The 26,346-nt window shown below is 43.5% G+C and overlaps 1 protein-coding gene and 1 long non-coding RNA gene across 5 annotated transcripts in view; one reads left to right on the forward strand and one right to left on the reverse strand.

Annotated features, from left to right (window-relative positions):
- Window positions 1-77: 77 nt before the first annotated feature.
- Window positions 78-8,190, forward strand: FAM161A (FAM161 centrosomal protein A). Of its 4 annotated transcripts, none has more exons than XM_041473993.1 (6): window positions 78-503; window positions 1,660-1,901; window positions 2,349-3,527; window positions 6,145-6,244; window positions 6,670-6,821; window positions 7,420-8,190. In XM_041473993.1, exons 1-6 carry the CDS (start codon window positions 384-386, stop codon window positions 8,018-8,020), a joined length of 2,394 nt encoding a protein of 797 aa, XP_041329927.1. In that variant the 5' UTR covers window positions 78-383; the 3' UTR covers window positions 8,021-8,190. The 4 variants fall into 4 exon arrangements, with proteins under 4 accessions (XP_041329927.1, XP_041329929.1, XP_041329928.1 ...); XM_041473995.1 differs by having other exon boundaries at window positions 366-503; window positions 1,633-1,901; XM_041473994.1 differs by having other exon boundaries at window positions 373-503; window positions 1,630-1,901.
- Window positions 8,191-11,113: 2,923 nt separating this feature from the next.
- The window catches only part of LOC121357047, a 53,302-nt gene continuing 38,069 nt past the window's right edge, over window positions 11,114-26,346 (reverse strand). The window contains exons 11-15 of the long non-coding RNA XR_005955670.1: window positions 19,636-19,726; window positions 17,755-17,830; window positions 15,550-15,647; window positions 12,905-13,093; window positions 11,114-11,224 (exon numbers count right to left, since the gene is read on the reverse strand). This is a non-coding gene — a long non-coding RNA (uncharacterized LOC121357047). The remainder of the gene's footprint in view (window positions 11,225-12,904; window positions 13,094-15,549; window positions 15,648-17,754; window positions 17,831-19,635; window positions 19,727-26,346) is intronic.

Consider the following 26,346-nt stretch of genomic DNA (forward strand, 5'->3'; position numbering starts at 1 on the left):
TTAGGATAGAATATTCCTAGGACAGAATGCTCCTGCTTAGCCTGGTTTAAGCTTACCCTGATACTGCTTACCTGAAGTACAAACTTCAAGATGGAAAAACCTTCTTTAATAACTTGAGGGCGCGAAAAGCGCGGGCTGGCCAGCGAGCATTGCATGTTCCCACTAAAACCCTGTGAGAAGTCGCCTGGAAATCCGCACGGGCAGCGGCGGCGAGCGGGCGAAGCCCAACCCGGCCCCGCCCGTGTCCGGCGGCGGCGGCAGCGCTGGGGCCGGGCGTTAACGCGCCCCGCTCCGCCCCGGGGCCGCCTCCGCGAGGCGGAGCGGAACGGAGCGGAGCGGAACGGAGCGTAACGGAGCGGAGCCGCCTCCCGGCTGCTCTCGGCATGGAGGACGCGCACCGGGCCGCCCGCCTGGCCGCCTCCTGCCTCCGCACGCCGCTCGACCCGCGCACACGGGCGCCCGCCGCGCTCTACGAGCGGGGACCGCCGCCCGCCGCCGCGCAGGTACCGCGGGCACGGCCCGGGCTTCCCCCGAGCCCGCTCTGCCCAGGGCTCAGGCGGGGGGCACCGGGGACACACACACACACACACGGGCGGGGGACAGCCGGCAGATGGCCCGGCCGCGGCGCCGATCCCTTAATGCGCTTGTGGAGGCGGCTGCGGAGCAGATGGAGCTGCCGGGCCGGGCCGGGCCGGGCAGGGAAGGGAAGGGAAGGGAAGGGAAGGGAAGGGAAGGGAAGGGAAGGGAAGGGAAGGGAAGGGAAGGGCCGCGGCGGCTCCGCGGGGCTGCGTTTGTGCGCACCGCTGCGGGGAGGCGGAGGTTCGGTGTGGGCGCTTCAAACTCGCTGCTTCGATCCCCAAAGTCCCATTGCATCAGGGAATTCTCCAACATTTAATGATTTTTGCAGTGAAAACCTGACAAAACATAGGCAAGATTTTGTTGTTGTTGTTGGAGTGTCAAAGCTTATTAAAATACCTCTGCGTGTAAAAGTAGTACTCAATTTTTTTTTTAATGTAGAAACTAGCCCATAACTTTTTAAAACATGCTGCCTAGAACAAAATGAAGCTTTTGTGATGCTTTAATAACTTCTCTGACTAGTGTAAGCTTCAAAAGTGCTTAAAGAAAATTAACTGCACACAGCTGCAAAGTGACAAACAGTATTGGAAATGTAAGTATTGGAAATATAAGCCGTGCAGAATCCCTGTCATTTCACAGTAAGTTATGGAAATGGCATAAATATTTATGCACCACATCTCTAATGATTTATTTTTAGAGTGGTTATGGAACTAGGAGGCAGAGAAGGTTCTGTTTGCTTGTAAATAAAGGCATTTTTAGAGCTGCATAGTAATCAAGGAAAAATTACACTTTACAAAATAGTTGCTTTTTTTCTTTTGGTAAGTCCTTTTGATCATATTTCCTCTTATAAACATATTGATTACAGGGCAGACTTGGGAATTTTTACAGGCTTTAAATAGGACCCTTAGGATAAAAATTAATATGCAATAGGATTATTCTACGTACTTCTACATTAACATTTGTATACAGGTATCTCTATTTGTGTTACTTTACTATTCCTTAGACTTAATTAGGCTAAAGCAATATTAAGAACCTTGTTCCCCTTCCTTCTAGCAGAAAAAAAATTACGAACATCTCTTCTAGGATGGCTTTGACTTGGATTCAAATACCAAGAGAGAGCAGGCCTCCCCTCCAAAGAGAGACAAGTGGACAGACTTTTCCAAAATGCACAATTCAAATCAGGAGTATTACTTGAAGCTGGAAGAGTTGAAGAATGCCCACATGGAGACCATGGCAAAACTGGAAAGTATGTATCAGAACAAGCTGTATTTAAAAGGAGTACAGGCCTTGGATAAGACGAATGACACTTCTCCAAAGTGCTGTAGGTAAGTTTGGGGGCACTTTTTATTTGAAGATTCCCAAATGCTTTGCAGGCAGCTGTAAAACAGCAGGGTGTGTTTCTGGGCTGGAAAGTGTTCCACTCCCCACCTCTCCTAACCAGATAATCAGAGAAAAGTGAGTTTTGGTGATAGAAAGGCTCCTAACCTTGCTAATGGTCTGTGAGGTTTCGAGGTGGGTGTGCAGCAGGGGTTGGGCAGCACATTTAGGAAAGCACAGGCCCTTTCCCAAGTCAGGAGGTGCTGACTTGGTGATCAGCACTAAAACCAGGGTCTGCTTTGAGTACCCTGTGTGCTGCTCTTTTCCCTTCTCTCCCCACTCAGCCACTCGTTTTTGTTTCTAGTGATGATTCCTTAGAGTGGAAGTCACCAGTTTTGCATCAATGTTGGACTGGCTCAAACCAAGTTTTTTTTTCCCCCTCCTTTATTTTCAAGGCCAACTTGGGACAAGAGTTCATATCAGCCTCTTAACCTGCACAAATCCTTTTCAGACTCAGACTTAAGCGATCCCTTGGGCTCGAGCGTGTCGGACGTGTCTGATGAAGAATTAGTGTTTGAAGAGAACAGCAGTGAAGCTGGATCATCCTCGTTTGCCAAACAGCAGATTGAAAAAATGTGGGATGGGTTCTGCCTGGAAGACTACATGTCCCGTGCCAAGCACAGCCTGCCCAGCTCGCCAGCCTGCAGGAAAGCGAAAGTGAAAGCGTGGTCCCCCAGAGTCACCGTGCCCAAGCCCTTCCAGATGACCATCAGAGAAGCTCAGAAGAAAGAGCAGAACGTCAAATCCAAGTCACAGATTGAGCTGGAAAACCACTTGCTGAAGAAGCAACTGGAGGAGGAAGCAGAGTGTCAGAAAAAGTTCCGAGCCAATCCCGTGCCCGCCACCGTCTTCCTGCCGCTCTACCGGGACATCGTGCGGCGGAACGAGGAGCGCAGGAGGACTGTGAGGGAGAGGAGCAAGCTCAAGCTCCTGGCCACCCAAAAGCCCTTTAAGTTCATTGAGCGAGAGAGGCAAAGGCGTGAAGCCAGGAAAATGCAGTTAAAAGACCTTTCCCCACCTGACAATAAAACCAAAGTGTTCAGAGCGAAACCAGTCCCCAGATGTGTTTATAGTCCAGATTTCCATGACAAGGTAAAGGAGGAGGAGCTCTGCAGGGAAATCAGGATCAGGATGAGAGCTGAGGAGCTGCTACAAAATTCATCTGTACCCAACAGCAGACTGGCCTCAAAAGAGACCAACAAAAAGAAGAAACACAAGAGCACTGAACCAAAGCAAATGGAGCACAAACTCAAGATCAAATCGAGCGTTCCCGATTTTGAACTCCTCCATGAGAAATTCCAGAAACGCCTCCTGCGCCAAAAAAAAGTGAAACCCCTCACGGTCTGTGAGCCTTTCGACCTTTGTACTTCATACATTCCCTCAAAAAAGGACAAGATCTTGAAGGACATGCAAGAGGATGAGGAGAATTTGAAGGAAACACGGTGGCCCTTTGCCTCTCCGAGACGGAAGCCTCAGATGGGGCAGTCAGGGGTAAAGCCACCACTCCTGGGAGAAGGAAAATCCAGAGCTCCCAAAACCACAGAATCCACCAGACGACGGCTGCAAGCCCTAAGGTGACTGCTTGGAGATGCTCTACTTTATGTATGTTTGAAAAGTAGATTTTTTTTTATTATTATTAGTATATATTTGGTATTTTATTTGGTGGTATTTTTGGTATTTCTACATCTATAGTTAATTCTTCCATGCAGTGAATATAGGATTAATTTGTTAATATAAGAGCTTACAGTATAAATCTCAAAATATTTAAATATAGGATTTAATTAGTATTTGTTATTGTTAAAGGAACACTATTGGATTTTTGTCAGGATGTCCCTAAGAAGAAGACAAATGACTTTGGTTTCCCAGGATATCCTGAGTCCCTTGAAATGGCACATACATTGTGTCCTCTCACAGCAACCCTGTTTTCACCCTGTTGTTCTCTTTGGAATCATCTTTGCCAAAGCTTCCTTTGAAGTCTTGCTCTAGGTTTAAAATTAATTCAGCCTTAGTTTATTTTCCCCACCAGGAATTCCCTCGAGGAAAAAAGAAAGCTGGAAGAACAACAAAAAAGGAACAGAAACAAGCAGAAACAAAGAACGAAAAAATTCCAGAAAATTGTGATGGCTCGGGCTGAGGCCAATGACCCACATCAGAGCCTAGCTCAGATGTCTAAACCCAGATTAAAAACATTCAGGTATTTAGTAGCATTCCCCAGAATCCCAAACACCTCATTCAACAATGAGAAGGAGAGGTTTGGGATTGCACTGTATGTTAAACATACAGTGTGTAAAAAAATAGCACAGTCTAAGTTTAGATACTTACATGTGGTAAATTAAACATGGTGCAAGCAGCTGGTGAAAAAGTGGTCAAAATTAGCATTTCAACTGGGAAATTGTTGCCAACCTATATTGAACTCAGAGTATAGAAATATATAGCATATAGAAATATATATATATTCCACATGAGATTATTATAGATTCAGTAACAGGAGAGTCCTGTGTTTTCTCCATTGATGTATCAATTAACAGGAAAAGGTTGTAAAAATCAGAAGGAAAGGGGACAGTGTGGATACAGAATATTATTCCAGACCTGGATACTGCACTGGTGTTGGTACAGCTTGGGTGCAGCAGCAAACCTTTCACAATTCACTTTTGTCCCAGCAGGTGCCCACTGAAGAGGGAAATAAAAGCAGGAATATTTTAACTTCACAGTGTAAGAGCAGTGAGTGAGGAAGCTGCTGGTGCTCAGGAATGGGATCCCAGGTTCCCTGGAGCAGAGATGCAGTGCAAAGACTCTTTGTGTATGACACAGAGAAGAACACGAGAGCCTTCTCGGAGTGCTGTAAGCTGCCACTCCAGATGGCTCCAGCTCTGACACAGCTCTAACCCCATGACTGCTGCTTGGCCTCCTGTCTGGGGCTAATTTAACCCTTTCTGCTTTTCTAATCCTAAGAAAAATAAATCCTGTGTGCACAAGTCTTTAGTGGGTTTGTGATCTGGCCTGGCACAGTGGGACTGCTGCAGTATTGTCAGTTTAAGGTGCTGTTGTGTGGGGATGGTGAGAGGCACTGACTGCTCTGCCCCTGTTCCTTCATGCCTGGGCAGGATTCTGGGGCAGCAGGCACAAATCCTAATTTCCAGTAACCTGGCACACTGTTAATAACAGGAGCTTGATAATCCATGTGTCCTCAAGCACAGGATCTGCTGACTCTGGGACAGAGAGTTAAGAGACACAGTAGGTGACTGTGGATGTGATTTGGGTTTGTTCAGCAGCAAATTTCACACTACAGTGTTCAGCTTAATCAGATGTCAGGAGAGTAAAATGCTGGGGGTCTGGGTGTAAAATGCTGCTGTTGCAAAGCAAGATCACTTCCTGCTGAACCTGATATTGCCCATTTCAGCCCAGCTGGAATGTGTCACTCTGACACTCCCTGCCAGAGGCAGACAGACAGACATTCAGAGCAAGGAATGGAAGTTCACTTCCCAGCATGGTGAGGAGTTCAGAGGTGGTCAGGGGGAGAGCTGGAGGAAGAGAGGTGTAAAAGGCCCCCCTTGATCTCATCCTTGCCCTGAAGTGCCTGACCAGCAGTGGCAGATGTGCCCAGTTCAGAGGCACTGTCCCACTCTGAGGAAGGGTCACATCCCATTCCACCTGGATTATCCAGTGCTCCCTGTGATCCCAGGGATCATTTCAGTTATGAATCCAGTTTCATTATCCTGCTTTATTGACTGGGCCCTTGACAAACCAGCTCAGGAAACAAGTGTTCCATGATCCAGACCGTGGCCACCTCTCTCAGGTGATCAGCTGCTAAAGTAGCAAGATTCTCTCCTTCAGACCTGAAAAGTACTGATTTTTATTTAATGCTCTTAATTTCCTGGGGTGTGTTCTGTTTAATTTTGCTTAGAACAACTGGAAGATCTGTATGATAAGCATGTAAAAAACCCCTAAACATCCAAATTTTTTTTTACCAAAAACTCCAAGAATCCAAACTCAGCCTTTATTTAAGTCCAGTAGCCAGGACCTGCCTCTGCTTAGCCAAGGTGACTCCTTCAGAGATGAATTGTTCAGTACCTCTAATGTATCTTGAAGTACGACAACATTTAATTTGTTATGAGCAATTTAACTGCTGTAGAAAATGACTCCTTGTACTATAAATTAATAATGATTTCTCTTGTACTCTGCTCCCCTTAGGAACAACGAGAAGCAGAGAAGGCAGGAATATTTGCAAGAATTGCAAGAAATGGAAGAAAGAGTAAAACAAATGCCACTGCTTTTTGAAAGAGTCACTCAGGTTGCCTTGTTTCTGAATTACTAATTAATCTTGACTGATACTGAATAAGAAATTTGTGGTCTGACATTTTGAGAAGATACTTCAAAAGCACTTTTCAGGGCAGTGTTTCTCCATTCAATCTCTGCTGCCTCATCTCCATGTAAATGTCAGTGATTTTTGAGATGTGCTTGCACAGGGAACAGAGAACTGTTGTAAATGGTTCAGTTCCAACATGAGTAACTCTGACCACAACCAAGCATTGCTGGTACAGCAGAGTAAAATCTGGGATAAAATTTTCAAGTATTTTGCTATTCTTACCTGCAGTGAATAATCATTTCCAGCTGTCAGCAGCAATTAATGAATCAGAGGATTGATATAAATAAAAGTAACAAAAGCCAGGCATTTAATGCATTAGATAACGTTTAACCATTGTGTTTTTTCTACAGAAAAATGCCAGAATAGCTGCAGAAAAGTATTATTCAAACAGACTGAGAGCACTGGGGATCTGCCCAGAGTTTGTTTCAAAGAAAGGAGGAGCAGCCAAATCACTGCAGTTCTCCACTGCTGGAGATGTCACCTCCATTGCTGGCAGAGCAAGGTACAGATGACTGAAGGCTTTTCTTTTTACCCACTATGTATCTAATAATTAGAAATTTTTCCATGTGTAGATTTAGGGGTTTTTTAATGATTTTCAGTATTTTCCAGGGAACTATTTGACTTTGTGGTATGTTAGCATTAATATGTATTTTTGATTGGTTTTCCTGAATTAAATATTATTTTGTAAAACAGAGGAGAGCTGCTTAACCAAACTGGTTATGTTATGTAATGCACTTCAAAGGAAAAAAAGAAGAAAAACATTCCTTGTTTGTTCCTTTCATCCAAAATTCTGGCAGGTTGCTATAAGTCACTACCTTTAAATTTTAGATTTTTAAAGTGAACCTTATTAAAAATAGTTTTTAGTATCTGTTGGGTGTTGTGATTTAATTGGAAGCAGAAATAATTTTTTTTTAAAAATGCATATATAAGTAATACTGTTGAGTTACTTTCTAGCATAAAAAGAGACTCTTGTGTCCCCCCTTCCCTTTTCCTTCCCCAGTTCTATCCCAGCCAAGGCTACCAGGCTTTGTCCTGGGTTACATAAAGGTGGAAAGCATATTCCCAGAGAATAAAACCCCACATGCAATTTGTCTTTACAGAGTCACCAAGGTTAAAATGAAGAAGATGGAATTATTTGAGGAAGCAGCTGGTGGCAGTCCCCAGTCTGAGCAGTCCTGGGAGGAGGAGGAGGAGGAAGAGGAGGGAAAAGGTGTCAAAACCTCCACCCCAGATGAGCAGGGCAGTGACCTGGAGGATGGGGGTGAGGCCAGAGGCAGCCCTGGTGTCCTTGAGCCTGAATCCAGCTGGCACAGTGACCAGGAGGAGGAGGAGGAAGCCAAGGCAGACCTGTCACTTGGCCATTCCCAGGAGGAGGAGGAAGAGGAGGAGGAAGAGGAAGCAAAGGCAGGCCCATCATACGGTCATTCCCAGGAGGAAGAGGAGGAGGAAGAAGCAAAAGCAGGCCCATCTCTGGACCATTCCCAGGAGGAGGAAGAGGAGGAGGAAGCCAAGGCAGGCCCATCCTGTGGCCATTCCCAGGAGGAGGAGGAAGAGGAGGATGAGTGCAGACCCAGGTCAGATGGGTCCCATGAAGAGGAAGCTCAGTCTGACCCTGAAGCTGAGGGTGCCTTTCAGTATGAGGATGAGGAGTATGAGAGTGATGATTCTGAGGAGGAGGCCAGTGATGAGGAAGGGCACTGAGGAAGGGCTGGGGCTCAGGAACCCCTTCCACTGCTGGCTGTGCTTTTTGAAGCATTTTTTGTATTTGCAATATTGCTTCCTCCAGAAACCATCCCCTCCTGTCCAGAGTCATCACAACACCAAGCAGGTTATGTTCCCTTTTCCTCTCCGGAAAAATTATTACATCATGACCTTTTGAAGTAGCAAAGCCAATGCTTTTTTAAGGTTTTAGGAGGAGTTGGGAACCTGTGTAAAATTTAGATGGAGTTTGTCACTGAACTTTTCAATATTTTAAATATAAACCTTAATAATTACAGAATAAATATGATAAATAAGATATAACCAGGAAGAGTTAGGACAGCTTTTGGAGGCTATGCCTCAGCTTTTGTTAGCATTTCTGGAAAAGAAAAACAGAATTGTGTGGACTAAGGAGATCCAACTGATTATGGTTTCCAAAGATTTCCAGGAAGCATTTCTAGGATATAAAGTGCCAACAAAATATTTGAAAGAAACCAAACTTTTTGTAGGAAAAGAAAGATCCTCATGAATGGGTGAGCAAACCTCGAGGTATTAAAGGAACCACTTATGGAAATCACTTGGAGCAGCAGAGTTTTCAGACTCTGTCAGGGAGGATAATGAGATTTAAGTCAAAAAAGCTGTTCAGAAATTGCATGACAAACATAAAGGGATAAACATTCCAATAAGGAATTGGAAAGAAAAGAAACATCAGCGGTGACAGCAGAGAGATGGAGACACACAGGTCAGGGTGAATTAAACCTCATGAAGCAAAGTACAGCAGTAAAAAATATTTTAAACTAAAAAGAGCCATGTACACCTGTCAGGAGATGAAAAAAGTCTGGCCTAAAAACCAAGTCATGATTTGACCTCTTTTGTTTCTTCTTTTTTTTTTTTTTTTCCCCCAAAGATGATTTAAATGTAGAGAATCCAGAATAACTAATAAGATGAGAGCACTGGAAAAAAACCCTAAAACTGTATTTAAAGAAAAAACCCCAATAACTTCAACATGGTGAAAATCAAAATCTAAAGGTGATGTAATAGAAGCATTTTAAGGCACAAAGCTCATTAGAGGAGAAATGCTGATGAGTTATGCTCTCAGGGAAGCCACCTAGCAGGAGGGAGAGGAATAGGAAAGTTTCTCACAGATTATTGAATATTCTGTCTTTAGTATTTTAATTAATGGCCACAGCACAAAAGTAGGAACATGTTCAAAAATTTGCAAAGAAAATGAGGAAGGTGTATCTGAAAAAAAGGATTTAAAATACCACATGGGAAGAAGGGGGTAACTTTGCATGTGAACTGTAATATGAAAAAATTTTGTAGTGCAAGAATAGTGTTTCTGTATAACAATTATATTTATATTCTGACATAACAAGCCAGAAGTTTGGGATACTGTGCTTTTTGAAGCACTTTTTGTATTTGCAATATTGCTTCCTCCAGAAACCATCCCCTCCTGTCCAGAGTCATCACAACACCAAGCAGGTTATGTTCCCTTTTCCTCTGAGGAAAAAATTATTGCATCATTACCTTTCACAGCTGCTCCAGATGAAGAGAATAACAAAAGAATTCAAATTCTTGAAGGAAATGTTTAAAGCCATCCCTGGTTTGGAATTCATTCTGGTCTCACGTGGAATCCTCAAGGATTCTCTAATGGCAGCAAGCAAAACATTTGCCTGAGCTTGGCAGATAATAGGCACTCTAAAGCTCAAAATATATTATTAAAAATTATTTCTAACAGTGTGTCTGCCCCATTGCCCACGAGCTGAAATCTAACATGAGTTTATATACAGAATACATTTGTCCAGGAATACTGTTTAGTCCATTATTACAAGATATGGCAGCTGCTGGCTTACAAACATTAAACTAATCAGAAAAAGTAGATAAAATGAGATAAAATTTAAAATAGTTTGGTGTCTGTCCTCCTCACCCTTCAGTGGAATTATAGTTTTACATCTCTTTTGGTAATTACTTGGCTTTAGGAAAACAAAAAACAAAAACCCTTGCATACTCCAGCAAAACTCAAAATTGCTTCTTTCTTCAATAGGAATTCCAGGAATTTGAGGAATTAACAAAGACTTACAAACAGTATCAGACAAATTCCTGTTTCTCCTGTCTGCTACAACAACAGCAACCAGCTGGAGCAGAGCAATCAGGGGTGCCAGGGCATGATGAAGAGTCCCAGGGGTGAAGGGCAGCAGGTGACAGGGCCAGCAGGATGTCCCCAGCAGCTGTGGCCAGCCATGATCCGTGTCCTACGGAGCTGCATCCCAGGATTAGCCCCTGGGACAATCCCCCACAGCTCAGGGGCTGTGGCACAGAGGAGGCAGATGTTAGCAGGTCAGAAATACCCTTATTTTCTCATCATTACCACCATGAGACTAGGCTGAATTTCATGAGCACAAACACCATGAAAGGCAGCTGTCACCAGGACTGAAAATAGGAATATTTGCACCTGCACAGCTCCAAACTTGCTACTAATAGTCAGGGCTCGGTGCCATAAGCAGATTACACAATAGTTAGGCAGGCTACAAAAAGAAGGTTAGTGAGATTAGGCAGGTTGCTGATTAACTGTAGCAAGCAGGCTACCAACACAGGCAGGAAATTCTGCTTGCCAGGATAATGAGTACACACCACGTTATTCAGATGATTTCAGACAGCTTTCCACACTTGTACCTGGTTCTCAGGTGAACTTGCTGTACTTTGTCTTCCATGCCATCCCACATTTTTCTAAGATGGGTGAAAGACACACAAAGCATGCTTGCAATAAGTAGTAAAAGTTTAAAAAAAAATCAAAAATCAGCTTTTGGTGTGTGTCATTCTGATTCAGCTGTGCCCTGGGGAGCTCCATCCTGTAACACCTTTATCCCCAAGGTGCTGGAATTGCCAGGGGCACCATCCCAGCTCCTCCAGCAATGAGCTCTCAGATCAGCCACACAAACAGCTGAGTGTGAGCCAACAGCACTTGGAGAGGACCAGCCTGGGTCCTCTTTTTGCAGTTCTCAGGATCTTGGGTCCTTTTTGCAGTTCTCAGGATCTTGGGTCCTTTTCACAGTTCTCAGGATCTTGGGTCCTTTTCACAGCTCTCAGGATCTTGGGTCCTTTTCACAGCTCTCAGGATCTTGGGTCCTTTTCACAGTTCTCAGGATCTTGGGTCCTTTTCACAGTTCTCAGGATCTTGGGTCCTTTTCACAGTTCTCAGGATCTGACCTGTTGGATATTGGGTTTTTTAATCTATCCATTCACCTTAGCCCCAGACCAGAATTGTGACCTGCAAAATGCCATCCCTAGAGAACATGGAAGCATTTAGGATATCTTTGAACTCTGAATTTTCTAACCAAAAATGGGACTGCAGACATTACACAGCAGAATTCCAGCCCAAAGCGCTGCAGTTCATCTGACTGACACACGGGCTGCTCAAGGTGCCACTGCAAAATATCCACTCCTAACACACACCTACCAATGGGTCCATAAAACCTGTGATACTGCAGAGCTGGGAGACTTCCCAGGGCAGCGAGAGCTCCTGTATCCCTTGCTTGTTAAGCAGACTCCCAGTTTACCCCTGTGAAAACCTTCTTTCTCCTGTGCTCTGTTAATGCTGATTTAATTCAGGCCTAGCAAGGCTGAGTTGAGCTCTGCTGGTGGAGCTGGCTGGGTACCTGTTTGCCTGCTCCAGCTTGTTCCTGACCCTGAGAACTGGCACAGAGCCCCTCCTGTTCCCACAGCTCCCTCTCCTCCCTTTCCCACTGGAAGGCAGCTCAGTGGTGCCCAGAAAAAGCCCTCGGTTTCCAGCCAGCCACACAACTCCTGGGTAACATTCAGCTTTGTGCAAAGGCTAACTGGGAAAAAGCTGTTCAGGTTTATGCAGCAGTCAATTCTCTCTCAGACACCTCACAGGCAGCACCACACCCAGCTCAGCTCTCTGCCCCCTCCCACCCTCATACAGAGCCAGCAATTCCAAAATGTGGAAGATACCAAAATCCCATTTGAGGGCACCCAGTTGAACTTTGCACTGCTTACCTGTGACTGCACTCTATTTAACACTAAATGAAAATAAAATTCACCCTGGAAGATGGTTCTGTGGAATAGAACTCTTCTTCTTGAGTCAGAGTTGCCACATCCCAAAAGAATTTTCATTTCCTGCTGCTGCTGGCAGCCGAAGGGGCAGGGAAACCAAGAGGGGAACACCCAGAACCTTCCAGCACTCTCCCTGCTTTCCACCACATTCTCACAAGTCCTGTGTCTTCACAAAGAAAACTCTACAGAGTCTGCAAAAAGCTTTGAACTCCTCAGGCAAAAGAAATTCTGGAAGGGCTAAATATTAGGATAAAAGAGCCTAGTCTGTAGATGAGATGCCTGAAGGATTCTCAGATCAAAGTACAAAATTATCCAAAGAAGCTGTACTTCCCAATTTGTCCACTTACACAAATCATCAGGTAGTTTCCATGATGGGGTTAGATTTGGGGATTTGCCTTTAAATACCAGTTTTATCAAAACCTCAGTAAAACACATTGTGTAAACAATGGCACAGAGATGCTGAAAGTCTGCTTCCCTTTCATTTGTGAGTTGTGCTCCATCCTAACTCACTGCCACAAGCCCCTTTCACACACCACCCACTCAACACAAGCCTCCAGCTCTGCTCTTTCCTTCAGGCAGCATCCTGCAAAAGAATGGAGAAGATCATAGCCTGATAAATTATCTGTAATTTGTGCATAGATGGCTGTGGATACATAAATGACAGCAAGGGCTGAGGCAGAAGGACCTCTTGATAAAGCACCTGTGAATTTTTTTATCCTTTACCAAAGTCTGCTCTCAAAGAACTGTTTGAAATGAATTAAGTTTGTTGCAGAGGACAGGGAGCAGTCCCTCTCCTCTCTCCTGGCTACTTACTGTTCAACAGGGTCCAAGGTTTGTCAAGTTGAGACCAAAAACTCCTTCTGAGCATCCAGTAACTCCCCTGAGCTTGCTGAAGCAGTAGTAATAATCTCAGGAAAACGCTCCAGAGAACAAGAGAAGTTCTTTCCAGCCATTTTGGTGAGGATTAGTGGATGCAGAAGGGGAGGGAAGATCAGATGACTGCTAATAAAGATGGGAAAGCAAGGAATGAGAAGAGCTGTTCATTTATCTCAGTGAGAACACACAAGCACAGCCCAAGTGTGTGTTTCTTATTTTCTGTTTCATGTACATAAATCAGTTCTCAAATGCACCCAGGGATCTGACAATCATTTCCCCCAGACTTCTGTTTTAAGCCTAGCACACATTTTTTTGTGGTTATTTTGGAACTATGACAGTCTTTCAGGGTTTTTATTTGTTTGGGTTATGGCTTTTTGGAGGGAGTGAGTGGGGGATTGTGTAAGGGTTTGGAGTTTTTTTTAGAACTTCCTGCAGCATAATCTCTTTGGACTCTGTATCCCAGACAGAGAATTTACTGCAGAACATCTACTTATATCCCAGCCACACAAAGAACAATCACAACAAGAAGTATTGTGCTCTCTGCTATAAACACTGGTAGAACAAAATAGTAAGATTAAGGGGAAAATAGTTAAAAATAGAACTCTTTTCTTTCCAAAGGAAATAACATGATTTTCACCCCAGCCTCTCTGGTCATTGTTACAACAATGGTTCATTTTAGGCCATATCTGACTGCACTTGGAATCAGGAAACCCTGGCACAAATGTGCTACAGCAGCTTGTGCTTTGTTTGCACTGAATGCCTGGGCCAGCACTGCAGGTTTCAAGTGATTTGCTAGAGGTTAACAGAGCTGTTCCAGGGGTGACATTTTTCCTGGAGCACAATTCCAACCATATTCCAGTCCAGAGCATTGGAAACTCTGCAGTCAGGACAGTGAGGGTGGCTTGTTGCAGTTTCTCACCTCTCTGGATAAACTTGGCCATTTTGCACTGGGGCAGGTGCTCAGTGACCAACTGCTGGTCAGGCCTGGATCCCAGCCTCATAAAACAGGGATGTGTGGCAGGAAAGCACTGAACTGCACATTTCCAAGCATTTCTTGCCAGGGAGATCCCTACCATTGACTCTGCAGGAATCATAACTCAGTTCTCAAGCTCTGACCTCTAAGAGATTGGGATTTTTTTTAATCTATCCATCCCCCTTAGCCCCAGACCAGGGTTGTGACCTGCAAACTGCCATCCCTGGAGAACATGGAAGCATTAGGATATCTTACCTGCATCCCCAGAATTCATCTTCACTGCCATCACCACTACAGTGCTTCTCTTCACACCACAGCAAACACAAAATTCATCTTGAGGTTGCTTGCTTCTTTTCTAACTAATATGATCTTTGGATATTCCTGTTATTTTCCCCAGGAAAAAGCTAAAAAGCCATTTCAGGCTGTTTTCAATATCAACAGACAGTAAGGGAATGCCTCTACTCCTGCAACATTAGTGGTGCAAAATCTGCCCCCTCTTCCCATTCCATCTTTGCCAGCACAGGACACAAACCACAAGTCACCTTTCTTTTATATATTTCTAAAGTCAAACCACCTCAGAGGAAGCACAGGAACTGGAGAGAAAACCACCCCACCCTGGTATCACACATCCACATTTCCTCTGATAAGCAACTTATCATTTTCCAGAATCAAGATTTCTCCTTTTTTCCCCTTTCTTTGTCCTTTTGAGTTTGGATTTTTAACTCTTCCATTTTAGAAGAACATCTGCCTGCATTTCATGTTGGTCCTCTGGGTTTGCACCTCCTCTCCATCCAGAATCCCTTCCAGACAGGCTCTTGAGTCCTCCAATTTAATTAATACCCTGCCTTGGGAAGGGGGCAGAACACCCCCTGATAAATGTTCATTTTGAAAAACAGCTTAAATGTTTTCTGCTCAGAATCAGGAGTCTGAGCAACCATTTGAAAAAGTGAGGTGGGAAGTCTGGTCCTTGTCAGAGAAGTGGGTGCTTTGATGGAAACAGGGAACAGCATCTCACCCACATCTTCCTCAGGACTCATTTTAAACAGTGAAAATAAATGTTACAGCTGGGCAGACCCCACCAGCAGTAGAAATTTGCTATATTAAAGCTGTACATTATCTTGTCAGCATGCAGAGCTCTTCCATAGCCAGTCCATTAATGTTAATGAAATCCCCTCTGTGCTTCCCCTGCCCAAGTGCAGTGCTGATTCCATTCTGAGGCAGCAGGCTGCTGGCAGCCACAGCACTCAGCCTTCCCCAGCTGTGTGGGAGAAAGATGGATCTGTTCTTTCTCCAGAGCTGCAGCAAAGTTTCATGCTCAGGGCTCTCTGTACCTCCCAGCTGAGGCTGCTGGAGGCTGTACCTCTTCACTTCTGCATTAGGATTCCTTCCCAGCTTCCCTCTTCCCCAGAGCTGTAGGGGAATATTCTGGCCAAGAGAATGCTCTGAAGACTATGATGCTTGGTCTATCTGCTGGGATGATTTACAAGCATCTTCAAACCTCTGGAATCCTTTAAAATTAAAAAACTTAAAACTATGTTTAAAAAACCCAAGACTGACTTCACACTCACTCCAACCACTCCCTTAAGAAATTCCAAAGGTTGGAATTCACCTGCACTGGAGTTCCTCCCAGCTGCTTAATCACATCAGCAGCTCTGGCAAATGCTTCCCAGGCAGGGGAGCCTGGAGTTCATTCCAGCATGGGGATCCCTACAAAGACATAAAGCTCATCAGCTTTTGAACAAATGGCATTTGTGGTCAGAGACAAAAATAACATCAGGGAGTACCCAAGAGTGACTGCTTTCATTCTCTTAATGCATTTGGGTGATGGAAGAAATCAGAATAGAGTGGTGTGCTGCTTAAGTGACCAGAAGTGAGGGCACTTTGGGGAGGATCAGCTGCTCTCACAACTGGTGTTTCAAAGCACACATGAGCAGGGGCTGTGCACTGACAGCACTGGGAACAAACACCTCTTTCCTTCACCCCTTCCACCAAAGAAGGGAAGTTACAGGTCAGAGTCACCTTATCAGGACAGCAGATGCATTAGCAGAGGAAGGAATCAATCCAGTCAATAAAGGAATTGATACCTGTCTATAGTTAGAAAATGCCTTTTACAGAACAAGCTGTTCTTCTGGATCATTGAGAAATGGCAGAGTTTTATTGAGTTTCTAAACACACAGCTATGTATAATTGATATTGTCTCACTGCCAGACATCTAGAGTGTTTCAGGATTTTAAATATTCCTTTATTTTGCTGATTCCTTCTCAAGAATGGGTCTCACTGCTATAGGGGAAAGAGGAGACATGGAAAAGAGTTAGGAATTTCCTCTATAATGAGCAGGGGACTGGTATACAAAGTTTAAGTGGTGGATACAGTGGCTACTCAGAATCCATTGAGCAGGAAAACAGGATTCAGGCTTCCCTTTCTGACCCTCTGTGGGGTAGCAGGTCAGTGACCTTGTGCTTCTCCATCCTAAAGTAGAAATAATATCCATCCACATTCCCAATACTCACTGAGGCTGCTGGGCAGACAGGCCTTGCACACGCAGAGTACTCTGGAAAAATGCAAACTGGATTTCTTTGGGATCAAGCCCACCAAGAGACGCATCCCAACCACTAGGGGGAAGCTGGTCCCAAGGACTAAAGGGCTATTCCAAAGTAAATCCCATGAAACGTGGACAGACCTGAGCCTGTGGCACTGAGAGCTCCCCTCTCCTGACTGCCACACTGAAGGAGGAGCAGGGAACAGGCACAGCACAGTGCTGAAGAGGAACACACAGTGGGGATCAAAATGCTTACTTGTTATTCCCTTTTTTGAGAAGTCCAAAGGTGGCATCAACTGTGCAGAAAGACTTGGTGTGATGGAGAAAATATTTTCTTAAGGATGTAAAAGCTCACAAATATTCCAAGAAGGAACACCTACATTTCACTTCACCTATTCCTTGAACAGATATTTCATTAAGATGGGATTCACAGCACGAGACAAACTCAGTGGTATTATTCCAAGTAATCAGTTTTCTCAGCAGGTCAAATAAATAATGAACCATGAGCCTTTTGTTACCACTGATGCCATTAAGAATTGAAAATGTTGGCAAGCTGCCATGTTTAATTCTCTGAGAGTATCTATTAAAAAGCAAAAGATACCTAGCAGATATAATCCATACCATCAATACTATAGTCTCTTAGCCCTTCACCTGATCTCAAAAATAATTAAAAAGTGGGATTTTTGAAATGGGTAACTAATTAGGGTTTTTTTTCCAGCTTACTCTCTCTAATATTATCAGAAGTTAAACTTCTAAACACACAATTTTCCAGCTCTTCACTTATGCAGTAAACCTGTTTCTCTGAGAAGCATTCACAGAGTAACAGAAGAAACAATGATTTTTTTTTTTGTTTTATACATCAACAGATAGCAGGTATAAAAGCTGAAAAGGAAATATAACTCTTAATTTTGAAGAGAAGATGAAGGAAACATTCGGATTTTTGTAACAGATGAACATGTGCCCCAGAAGCAAAACAAAATCAAAATAATAAGCACCAGAAGAATGAAGGTGAATTTTGATGTAGTCTTGTTCCTCACGAGTAACAAACAGCCTCAAGTTTACTTCGGTGTTACAGAGCTGTTATAAATCCCATTTTGCACTATTTAAAGTTAGGAACAGCAGTTTGAAATGAACAGAATTTCACTCTTCAGATGCAGCACAAGCTGCATGTCAGCACGTGCCCCTGCTTGCTATTTCTAGGAAAAACTAAAGGCAGTATTTCCAACCACAATTCAATTACAATTAATGTCATGGCAAAAACTTTGACTTTATTACCTTTCTTTCATTTGAATTTCCAAGTAATCCCTTTTTTTCCTCTTGGATATTTCTGAGCATAAAGTGCATAGCTTTTCTTCAGTTGAAACAGAAATAGCAGAAGATCAATACAGGTTTTCATCAGAACAATAACAACAAAATCCAATATGTCTCATGGAACCATAATTTATACTCTCCACAGAGGTGATTTTCTATTGGTAAAGTCACTAAGACTTTCTTAATGAATAAGTTTCAGTTGGGAATTGGGTGAACTCACCTGGAAAAGACACCTGTCCATCACAAACCTCTGAGTTTTCACAATTGGCCATAAAAACATTGCCAGGAACACAGGAAAAAACCCCAAAACATTATGCTTGACAAGCACTACCTTGAAATAGGAAGGTCTCCTTAGTTTGATTTTTGATGCACCTCACTTTACTGACACACCTTTGCACTCAGAAGAAGTGATAAAAAGAAAGTTCCAGGGGAGCTGAAAAAACAGAGGTGTAGGTTTTGGTACTGACAAAGGCTGTTCAACATCATTTCAGGGAATACAGAGTGAGACACCTGCACTCTTTTCACATCCCTTCCACGGGTTTGTCTCACATGAAAACACCCCAGTGTCAGCAGTAGTGGTCACACCAGAAATGCCAGGATTAGTACACAAGGAAACACACCTGGAGCTGAGAATGCTGCAGTACATGGAGAGGTAGAAATTATCTTATTATTTCTACAGCACTTCCTAGAAAAGCCTTAGGCAGCCCAAGGAATAGAGCACTTCAATAAAGGAGAGTGTTTTGTCAGGATCATTAAGTGGATCATTACCCAAGCACCAAGTTCTGCTTCCTTAATTAAGAAATCCCAAATGTTCCTGTACTTCCATGGGACTGCTCCTGACAGCACCCTGAGCAGGACAGGCTCCTGCTCACTTCTGTCCAGAAAAGATGCCACATGAAAGGTTTCTGGAACCTTAATCCAAATTCTCCTTGCTGCATGGAAGAGGTTTGCATGTGATAAAATCACCAGGATTAATCACAGCACAGAGCAGAAGCACCTCATGACCACTGAGCCCGAGGCTGTGCTCAGAGTTACAGTGCAAAAATAGTTCCCAGGAGTTGATAATCTAAGTGGTTAAGGCAGAAAAATCTACATTCTTATTAAAAATAAGCCTTATAGGCACACTATCCTACACATAAATAATGACCTAGCCTTGATTTCAAACTGATTTTATCAGTGTTTTTACCTTCCACTTCAGAAAAATACTACAGTGTGACTAATTCCTCCAGGGAAAAAGAATTAAGAGCAGTCCCTTTCAACAGAAACAGTACCTCTTAATCAATGCTTTAATGTTTTATTAAAACTGCTGCTATTAGGGAAATGGCAGAGCCCAGATTCACACCTTACCCGCAGGTCTCCTTTATGGCTTTGAGTAAACAAACAAGCATTTTCAATTTTCTTTTAATATAATCAAAAAATACATCCTTTGGGCCAGCAATATCCTCTGTCAAACACTGAGGTGTTAAAATTGTATCAGTAATTTTCTGTCTGGCTGCCAAGATCCAGGTGTAATTTAGGCCTATGTGAAATTAAGTCATCCTAATAAATTAAATTAAGGATACATGAGGTACAGTTTCACAATTAAAAAGGAAATTATTGCACCTAATATTTATAATATAACATAAAGAATTCCTACAGTCAGAAGTAGAAAGCTTGGAATTTCCTTGAGTAAAAATTCCTAACTCTCTCAAGCTTGCACCCTCAAAAAAACCAGAACAAAAATGTAGGTAAGTGTCCCAGGCAAATGAATATTGAATCTTAATCCAATATAATATAACTCTAATTTGTAAAAGGCCAGTTCTCAGCTAACCAGGCACGTGCCTTTGATTCGATTTATTTTATTACCTGTATTTAGAAGAATCACTTTTCTCATCAGTCTGGACTTCAGGAAAGCACTCCAAACGAGGAGCTGGTTAAAATGGAGACAAGAATATCCCTGTAGGATGAGACACATGAGCCAGGGAAGAGAAAAATTGGAAAGCATTAGGCTAAAGGAAGGCTGAAATTGATTTCATTTAATAACCTTTGAAATGAACACTGGAGAGAGGGAGGAAAGGCAAAGGAAAGAAGGAGTGCTAATGGCACAGGCCTGGGAAGACTCAGAGCTGGATGGTAGCAGCTGCTCTTCACACTGCTGGCTGCTAATTCTTCTGGATTTGATACAGTTGCCAGAACAAAGTCATGACAAAACAAAATAAACCGCAATTCCTTGCCCCTTCTGAGATGAATTGACAGGGTTTTAACAGCATGTAGATGTCTGCCAAAACACCAAGCCTAACTTGCTATAAACTCCCTCTCATTGTGTGGAAGCAGACGTTTTTAAAGCCACAAAAATGCCTGACACGTCACAGTAATGAGGAGGTAGATGTATTTCTTATCATTTTCGTGGTGAATCCAAACACATGGCAGCCTGGAGGCTGATGCTCCTGGACACTACAATGAAGCAACTTGAGTACAAATCCTGCCCCTGGAAATGAAACAAAAGTCAGTGTTTCTGAAGGCCTATCCAGGTCCAGTTATTAAGGCAGTGTTAAATGGCATAATTAAGGAGCTCCCTTCAATAGCTGATATTCCTGATTGTAACAGCACTGCAGCCAACGGGAGATTTCAGTGCTCAGAGCAATCACTGCTTTTCTGCAAGGACAAAGTGTTAAAACATAGACAAACACAGACAAATTGGTGTTTAAAAGAGAAGATATCATCACTCCAACCCACCTGGGAGGAAGAACATGGAACAACAGATGAGCCAAAATCACTCCTGCCATAAAAGAAGAGTTCCCTGACTTCAGGAAATCTATCCCAATGTTCCTGCACATTGCAGATTACAATAACACACTTCACAGCCTAGTAGAGGTGAAACAAGGCTAAAGCCACAAAAACTGATGGAACACATTCATTTAGGGCAATTTATTACATTCACTACAAGTGTGTTTGTAGAAGCTAAAAATCAAGTCTGTGGCAGCCACTCACACGGGTCACTATGCTAAAAAAGATGGCCATTTCTGCAGAGATAAGAAAGAACATGTGGTCCTTATTGCCAGCTCAGGATCTCTTTTAAAACAATTTCCCCCAATCCGGTTTGCCTCACAATTACCCTAAATCCTGCCATGATTGCTCTCATGGAGCATTCACAGAATTTGGCTTCCCTTGAAGATGTATTTTCCTTCCCCTGGTGACTGCCTTGATTATTGATTTCTGGCTAATCCCCGCAGCTACTAGAGAAAGGTTTTGGCAGGTTTCCCTGAGGCTGCAGACCCCATTACCTTATCCACAGAGCATCCTTCCTGCCCTGAGCCCCAGGCTGGGCCCTGCCTGTTTCCCTGGGCACACCCTCTGCAGGGAGAACATTCCATGTCCTCTGCCTGGCCAGCAAGAAAAGCCACAGCTGCCAGCCCAGCAAACCTGGCCTGGAGAGGGGCCTGGCTGGACACAGAGAATGAAGAAATCCTCTTTTCCCAGCAAAATGCCCTGGCAGAAATCTGGCCCATTGCATCCTTTCCTTTTTGGAGGAGATCAGACTTACTTGAAAGACCCTTGTAACCAAAGCAAAACTGTAATGGGAAAAGTGCCGTCATTAACATTAACACCTCTGACAAAAGAGGTTGTGGCAGACAAGGGGGGTTCTTGTGGCAGAGAAATAACAGACTGAATTTTCTATTAACAAATCGCTCCTCTGAAGACAGGGCTGCCAGCATGGAAGCTGCACTCTGAGTGGCTAAACTGAGAAGAAAAGCTGAAAGAACTGTCTTTGGGCTAATATAATAAAATGTAGAACTAATACCTGGCTAGAACTGCCTGTGTGAACAGCCACTATGGTTAAAGTATTTTAATGTAGTTTGGGGGGATGTTTTTATTTTTGTTTGGTTGTTATTTGGGGGTTTTTAATCAAGAAAAACATCAACTATGGATTTTTTTTTTTTTTTTGTTCGGTTGGTTTTCTTAAGGCAGAGAAGGAAGCACTGGATTACCAGTTTGGATAGAGAAATCACAGAAATATAATCATAAAATGCTTTGGGTTGGAAGGGACCTCACCTACTGCCAACTCCTCAAATTTTTCTCCAAATGAGTGCAAAATCTCAGAAGCCACAAAGGAAATAAAAGAATAAGACCTATTAAGTAGGTTTTTGGTTTGTTTTTTTTGTTTTTTTTTTTTTCCTAATTGGCTATTCTGCTGAGAAGAGGGGTGAAGAGACGAAGAGAGGGTGAATGGGTACAGAGCTCCTCTGAGGAAGAGCTGCGCCTTGTGCCCAAAACTGGCTAAGAGCCCCTTTCAAAGGCACTGTGCTGTCCTTGGTGTCCACTCAGGACAAGGGTGCCAGCTTCTCTCCTCCCTCCCAGCCGAGCACTGGGAGATGCGGTGCCAGGGGCTGCAGCCCTGGGGAGGGCGGCGGGAGCCCGGCCGAGAGCGCTGCCGGGGCCGCCCATCCCTGCTCTGCTCTCCCCCGCAGGAGCCGGGAGCAGGAGCTGCTGCTCTCCCCTGCTCTCCCCCAGCGGGATCGAGCTCCATCCGTGCCTTGCCTGCCTCTCCTCCTGCCCCGGTTTGCTCGGCCCAGCGGAGCTGGAGCTGTTTCCATGCGGAGCTTTATTCCCAGATGGGGAGCGCTGCCGGTTTCGCACCTGCAGGATGAGCAGGTGTGGGCCCGGGACAGGTGATGGGAGAGAGGGGAGCGCTGCTGCTTTGGGGTAAGCAAAGGGCTGATTCCCAGCCAGTAAATTGGTAAAAGAAGCTGAGCTCCTGGTGACAGCGAGTGGCTCTGCTCAGAGGAGCACAACCAGCCGGTCACTGAGATGCTGTCCCCAGGCACTGAGCCAGCCCGCAAGATCTGCTGCTTCTCCCTGGATCCACATGAAAAACGAGAGGAAAAAAGCCACACAAAACAAAACCTTTTTTTCAAGGCACAAATCCAAGGAGAAAAAAAAAGAAAAAAAAAAAAAAAGCAAGCAAGCCAACCAGCCCAGGAGATCAAGTAGATATTCCCCCAGTAAAATTCTGTTAAAATATTAAAAATATGTAGGCATTTACAAAGAGATGGAAACAAAATAATCAGTGGTGCATGGAGATGTTTTTGACCAAGTGCAGCGGAGTTTTGCTTTCTAGCTAAGACACAAACCTGCGGCACCGGGGGGGTTAGGAAGAGAAGGGCTGACAGATTTAACTCCTGCAGCACAGCGGTTTCACCACGATAAGGCTGAAACCTGATGCCAGCGTGACTTTCACACATCAGAATGTGAATCCTGCCACTACCACATGCTTTAACTCTAAACACCAACAGTTAAAGTGGCAGCTCATTTCCATGGCATATCTGGGAAAAAAGCCTCGCTGGAGAAGAGGCTCTTGGTTTATTTATAGGCAAAACAGCTGCTTTGTGCATTCCGTGATCCAGGCTGAGGTCTGCTCCCAGTCCTGCATGTTCGAGTCACCTCGTGTGGATGTAAAATGTGGAGATCTTTTTCAAAGCTTTTTTCACTGGATGAGACCTCTCCTGTGGAACACAGCTCTACTGGGGATTTTCTTTAGTCATAAAAAAAATCATAATTTTTGATGGTGGTGGCAGACTAACCCAGATTACAACTTAGGTTAGTTCATATTAAAAAACAAAATAGTTTTCACAGCTGCCTTTCTCTCAATTTCCCTCCAGAAATGCTCATTAACTGTACAACAAACAAAAGCAAGTAACAGCATCCAGTCAAATTAATAGAGGAGATGAAGATGTTTCTCACCTGCACTTTGGAATGATTCCACTCATACCACCCAGAACTTCCTACCACTGCTCCTTTTCTCCTTCTCTGTTGTGCATCTGACACCCTGCAGCTGAACTTTATAAAGTATTTTTATGTACTTCTGGTAGTTAACACTGGATACATGAACATGTGTCAGTACAAACAGGCATAAAGCTCACCCAGGTTATTACAAATACAAGTGGTGAGAACTTTTCACATTCTCCACATTTGCTCTCACCTGATAATATTCACTGCCACTGCAAGTTTCCATCTCTCTCTAAATATTTCATCTCCTATGGATTCTCACTCTTAAATCACACCACTGAAACAGCCCACACTTCTACCCTCTTATATTTTTATGATCCTTTTAGAGGAGTTCTGTATCATTTATTTAGATTCATTATTGCTTTTCTCCCTTAAAAGCCACTTCATTTAATGCAGCTACCACTTCCATTTTTCAATACCTATATAAATGGGATGGCTGTGTGCTCTGGCACCATGATCAGCATTTTGCCAAGCAGCAAGCTGCAGTTCTGCCAGTCTCATGCTGGAAGAGAAATCAATGACAGATTCTAGATGCTTCATATGCACACAGACTACAAAATGTCAGACAAAAGTAAGCAAGCAATTCATTTTCCCTGGAATTCCAGTCCTGTATCTTTGCCCAGTTCCCAGAAGTCACCATAAATCAAGACAAGACTCAAAGATCAAGTCACCAAAAGACTTCCTATTACTTACAGAGTTTCAGAATTAATCTCTGCAGCATGAATAATCCCAAATGAACTGTCAGCACAACACACTTCCCAAAACAGAACATTTACACACACACAAAGTGAAAGATTGGGAAAAACTGGTTGCTGGTAATTTAGACTTTCCAAATACATTTGGGAATATTCATCAAACGGGTTAAATCTGCTTTGTAGTTTACAGAGGCACACAGAACTCATTCAAAATACTGAATGCTTGCACACACTCAGGTATTAACATCAATTTAAATGATCAGTTTAATTAAAGCAGGCAAGTTTAAGCACAGACAAGCCCTGCAGTGAATCGCTGCTGAACACATATTAAAATAAGACTGAGGAGGGGGTGGAAGCACTAAGCTGTAGCTTTGCTTTTCCTCACTTCTTCCCCCAAACACACTCAGCCTAATCACACAGTTTGTCCAAACAGGAGCTCTGTGTGGCTTTCCCTTCTCTTTGTTTTCCCTGCCTTCCTGAAAGCTGTAACAACTCCTTGGCTCCTTTTCCAGGCAAGGCTGCTGGTTTCTATAAAGGGACTCCAAGCCTGGCAGGCAGCAGGCACAAGGCTGCTTGCAGGCTCCCTGCTTTGCCATCTCTTTCTGCAGACACTTACTCCAACGCTTGCCAGCCAAGCCAGGCATTTTCCTTAGGTTTATCTGCTCCATCTTAAGCAGCAGGTAAGATAAATTCCTTCAGAGACGATTCCAGCCCTCCCTCAGGTGATTCACGCTACATGAAAGACTTAAAAAGAGTTTTTCCTCGGAGTTGCAAGTCAGTATGGCTCACACAAAACGCATGCTAATTTATTCAGCTCTCTTATCTGCCTCCTTTCACTCCCTCAGCTGATACAAGGCATGCCAAGTTCACCGATGGCGCTCCCCTAACGCTGCACTGCTGCTCCCTTCCCCTTCAGAGGGAACATTCTCTGTACCTATTTAGCAAGATGGCTTTTAAAAATAGGAACACAAAATCCAGTGCTGAGCTCAGGACAGCTATGGGAGACACAGCAGGTGCAAACATTCTCTTACACAGCATTTTCTGATGATATGACAAAGGGAAACTTTGCTTGCAAAGGTCTTAGAAGGACTTTCCAGGGTAATTTTCATCCCAGTGTTTTCCAGATATGGTAACCAAAATCCCTTTCAGTCTACAAGTACCAGAAAAAATGTTTCAAAAAGCCAAATTGTACCAGACAAGACTGAGCCTCCTGAAGAGGGCCAGAAGGTGTCTGTGCCTCTTTAGTTGCAGGTTGTCCTCAAACTTCCCACTTTCACCTATTTATTACTATCACAGAATTCCCAGTTAAAGATACAGTAAAAAAATAGTAATAACTATAAATAAAATAAATACTACAAAGCATAATAATATATTTATTTATATAATATTATATTTATGTATATAATATTATATTTGCTTATATGATATTATATTTGTTTATATAATATATTTGTTTATATGATATTTATAAATATTATATAAATAAAGATAGAGTAAAAATTCTGTAATTTAAAGGCAGCACAAGTTCAATATGTGGAAAAAAACTCAGAGCAAACACCACCTAATTTAACATGGAGCTTACTGAAATGTGGAGTTGGCTCAGACAGAGCCTTACAAGCAGACATAGCCCTGTACTTGGTGTGATGATTCAAAAAGTCAGCTCGTGGTGTTTCTAGACAAAATTTTCTGGATAAGAAACATGCTACTGTATAATTTGGAGTTTTTTCCTCTCTTCCCCGATGCTGAACACACAGCAATTAATTGGAGATGAGCTTTTCGTTTTCTAGGCACTGCAAGTTTTCTGTGCTATTGAATGCAGCATGTTAAGGTGGCAGTTGGTTGAACCTCTTTCAAAGCCAGCCCAGGTCAGCCTACAGCTTTTCCTGCTCTGCAGGTGCTTCCACACATCCCTTGGCTTTTTCTGCTCAATGGCAGGAGCAGTGGGGAGCAGGTTTGTTCCCTGCAGAAGCAGGCGAGGTTTGGAGAGGATACCCAAGGCAGGGGAGGGCAGTTAAAGATCCACTATCCACAAGGAGTTATAAAGTGAAATTTAATCTCACTGCGAAGCACTCACACCTCAGCCCAGCTCTCAGAG

The sequence above is a fragment of the Pyrgilauda ruficollis genome, unplaced genomic scaffold (genome assembly GCF_017590135.1).
Source record: "Pyrgilauda ruficollis isolate IOZ18807 unplaced genomic scaffold, ASM1759013v1 scaffold31, whole genome shotgun sequence".
NCBI classification, from domain to species: Eukaryota; Metazoa; Chordata; class Aves; order Passeriformes; family Passeridae; genus Pyrgilauda; species Pyrgilauda ruficollis.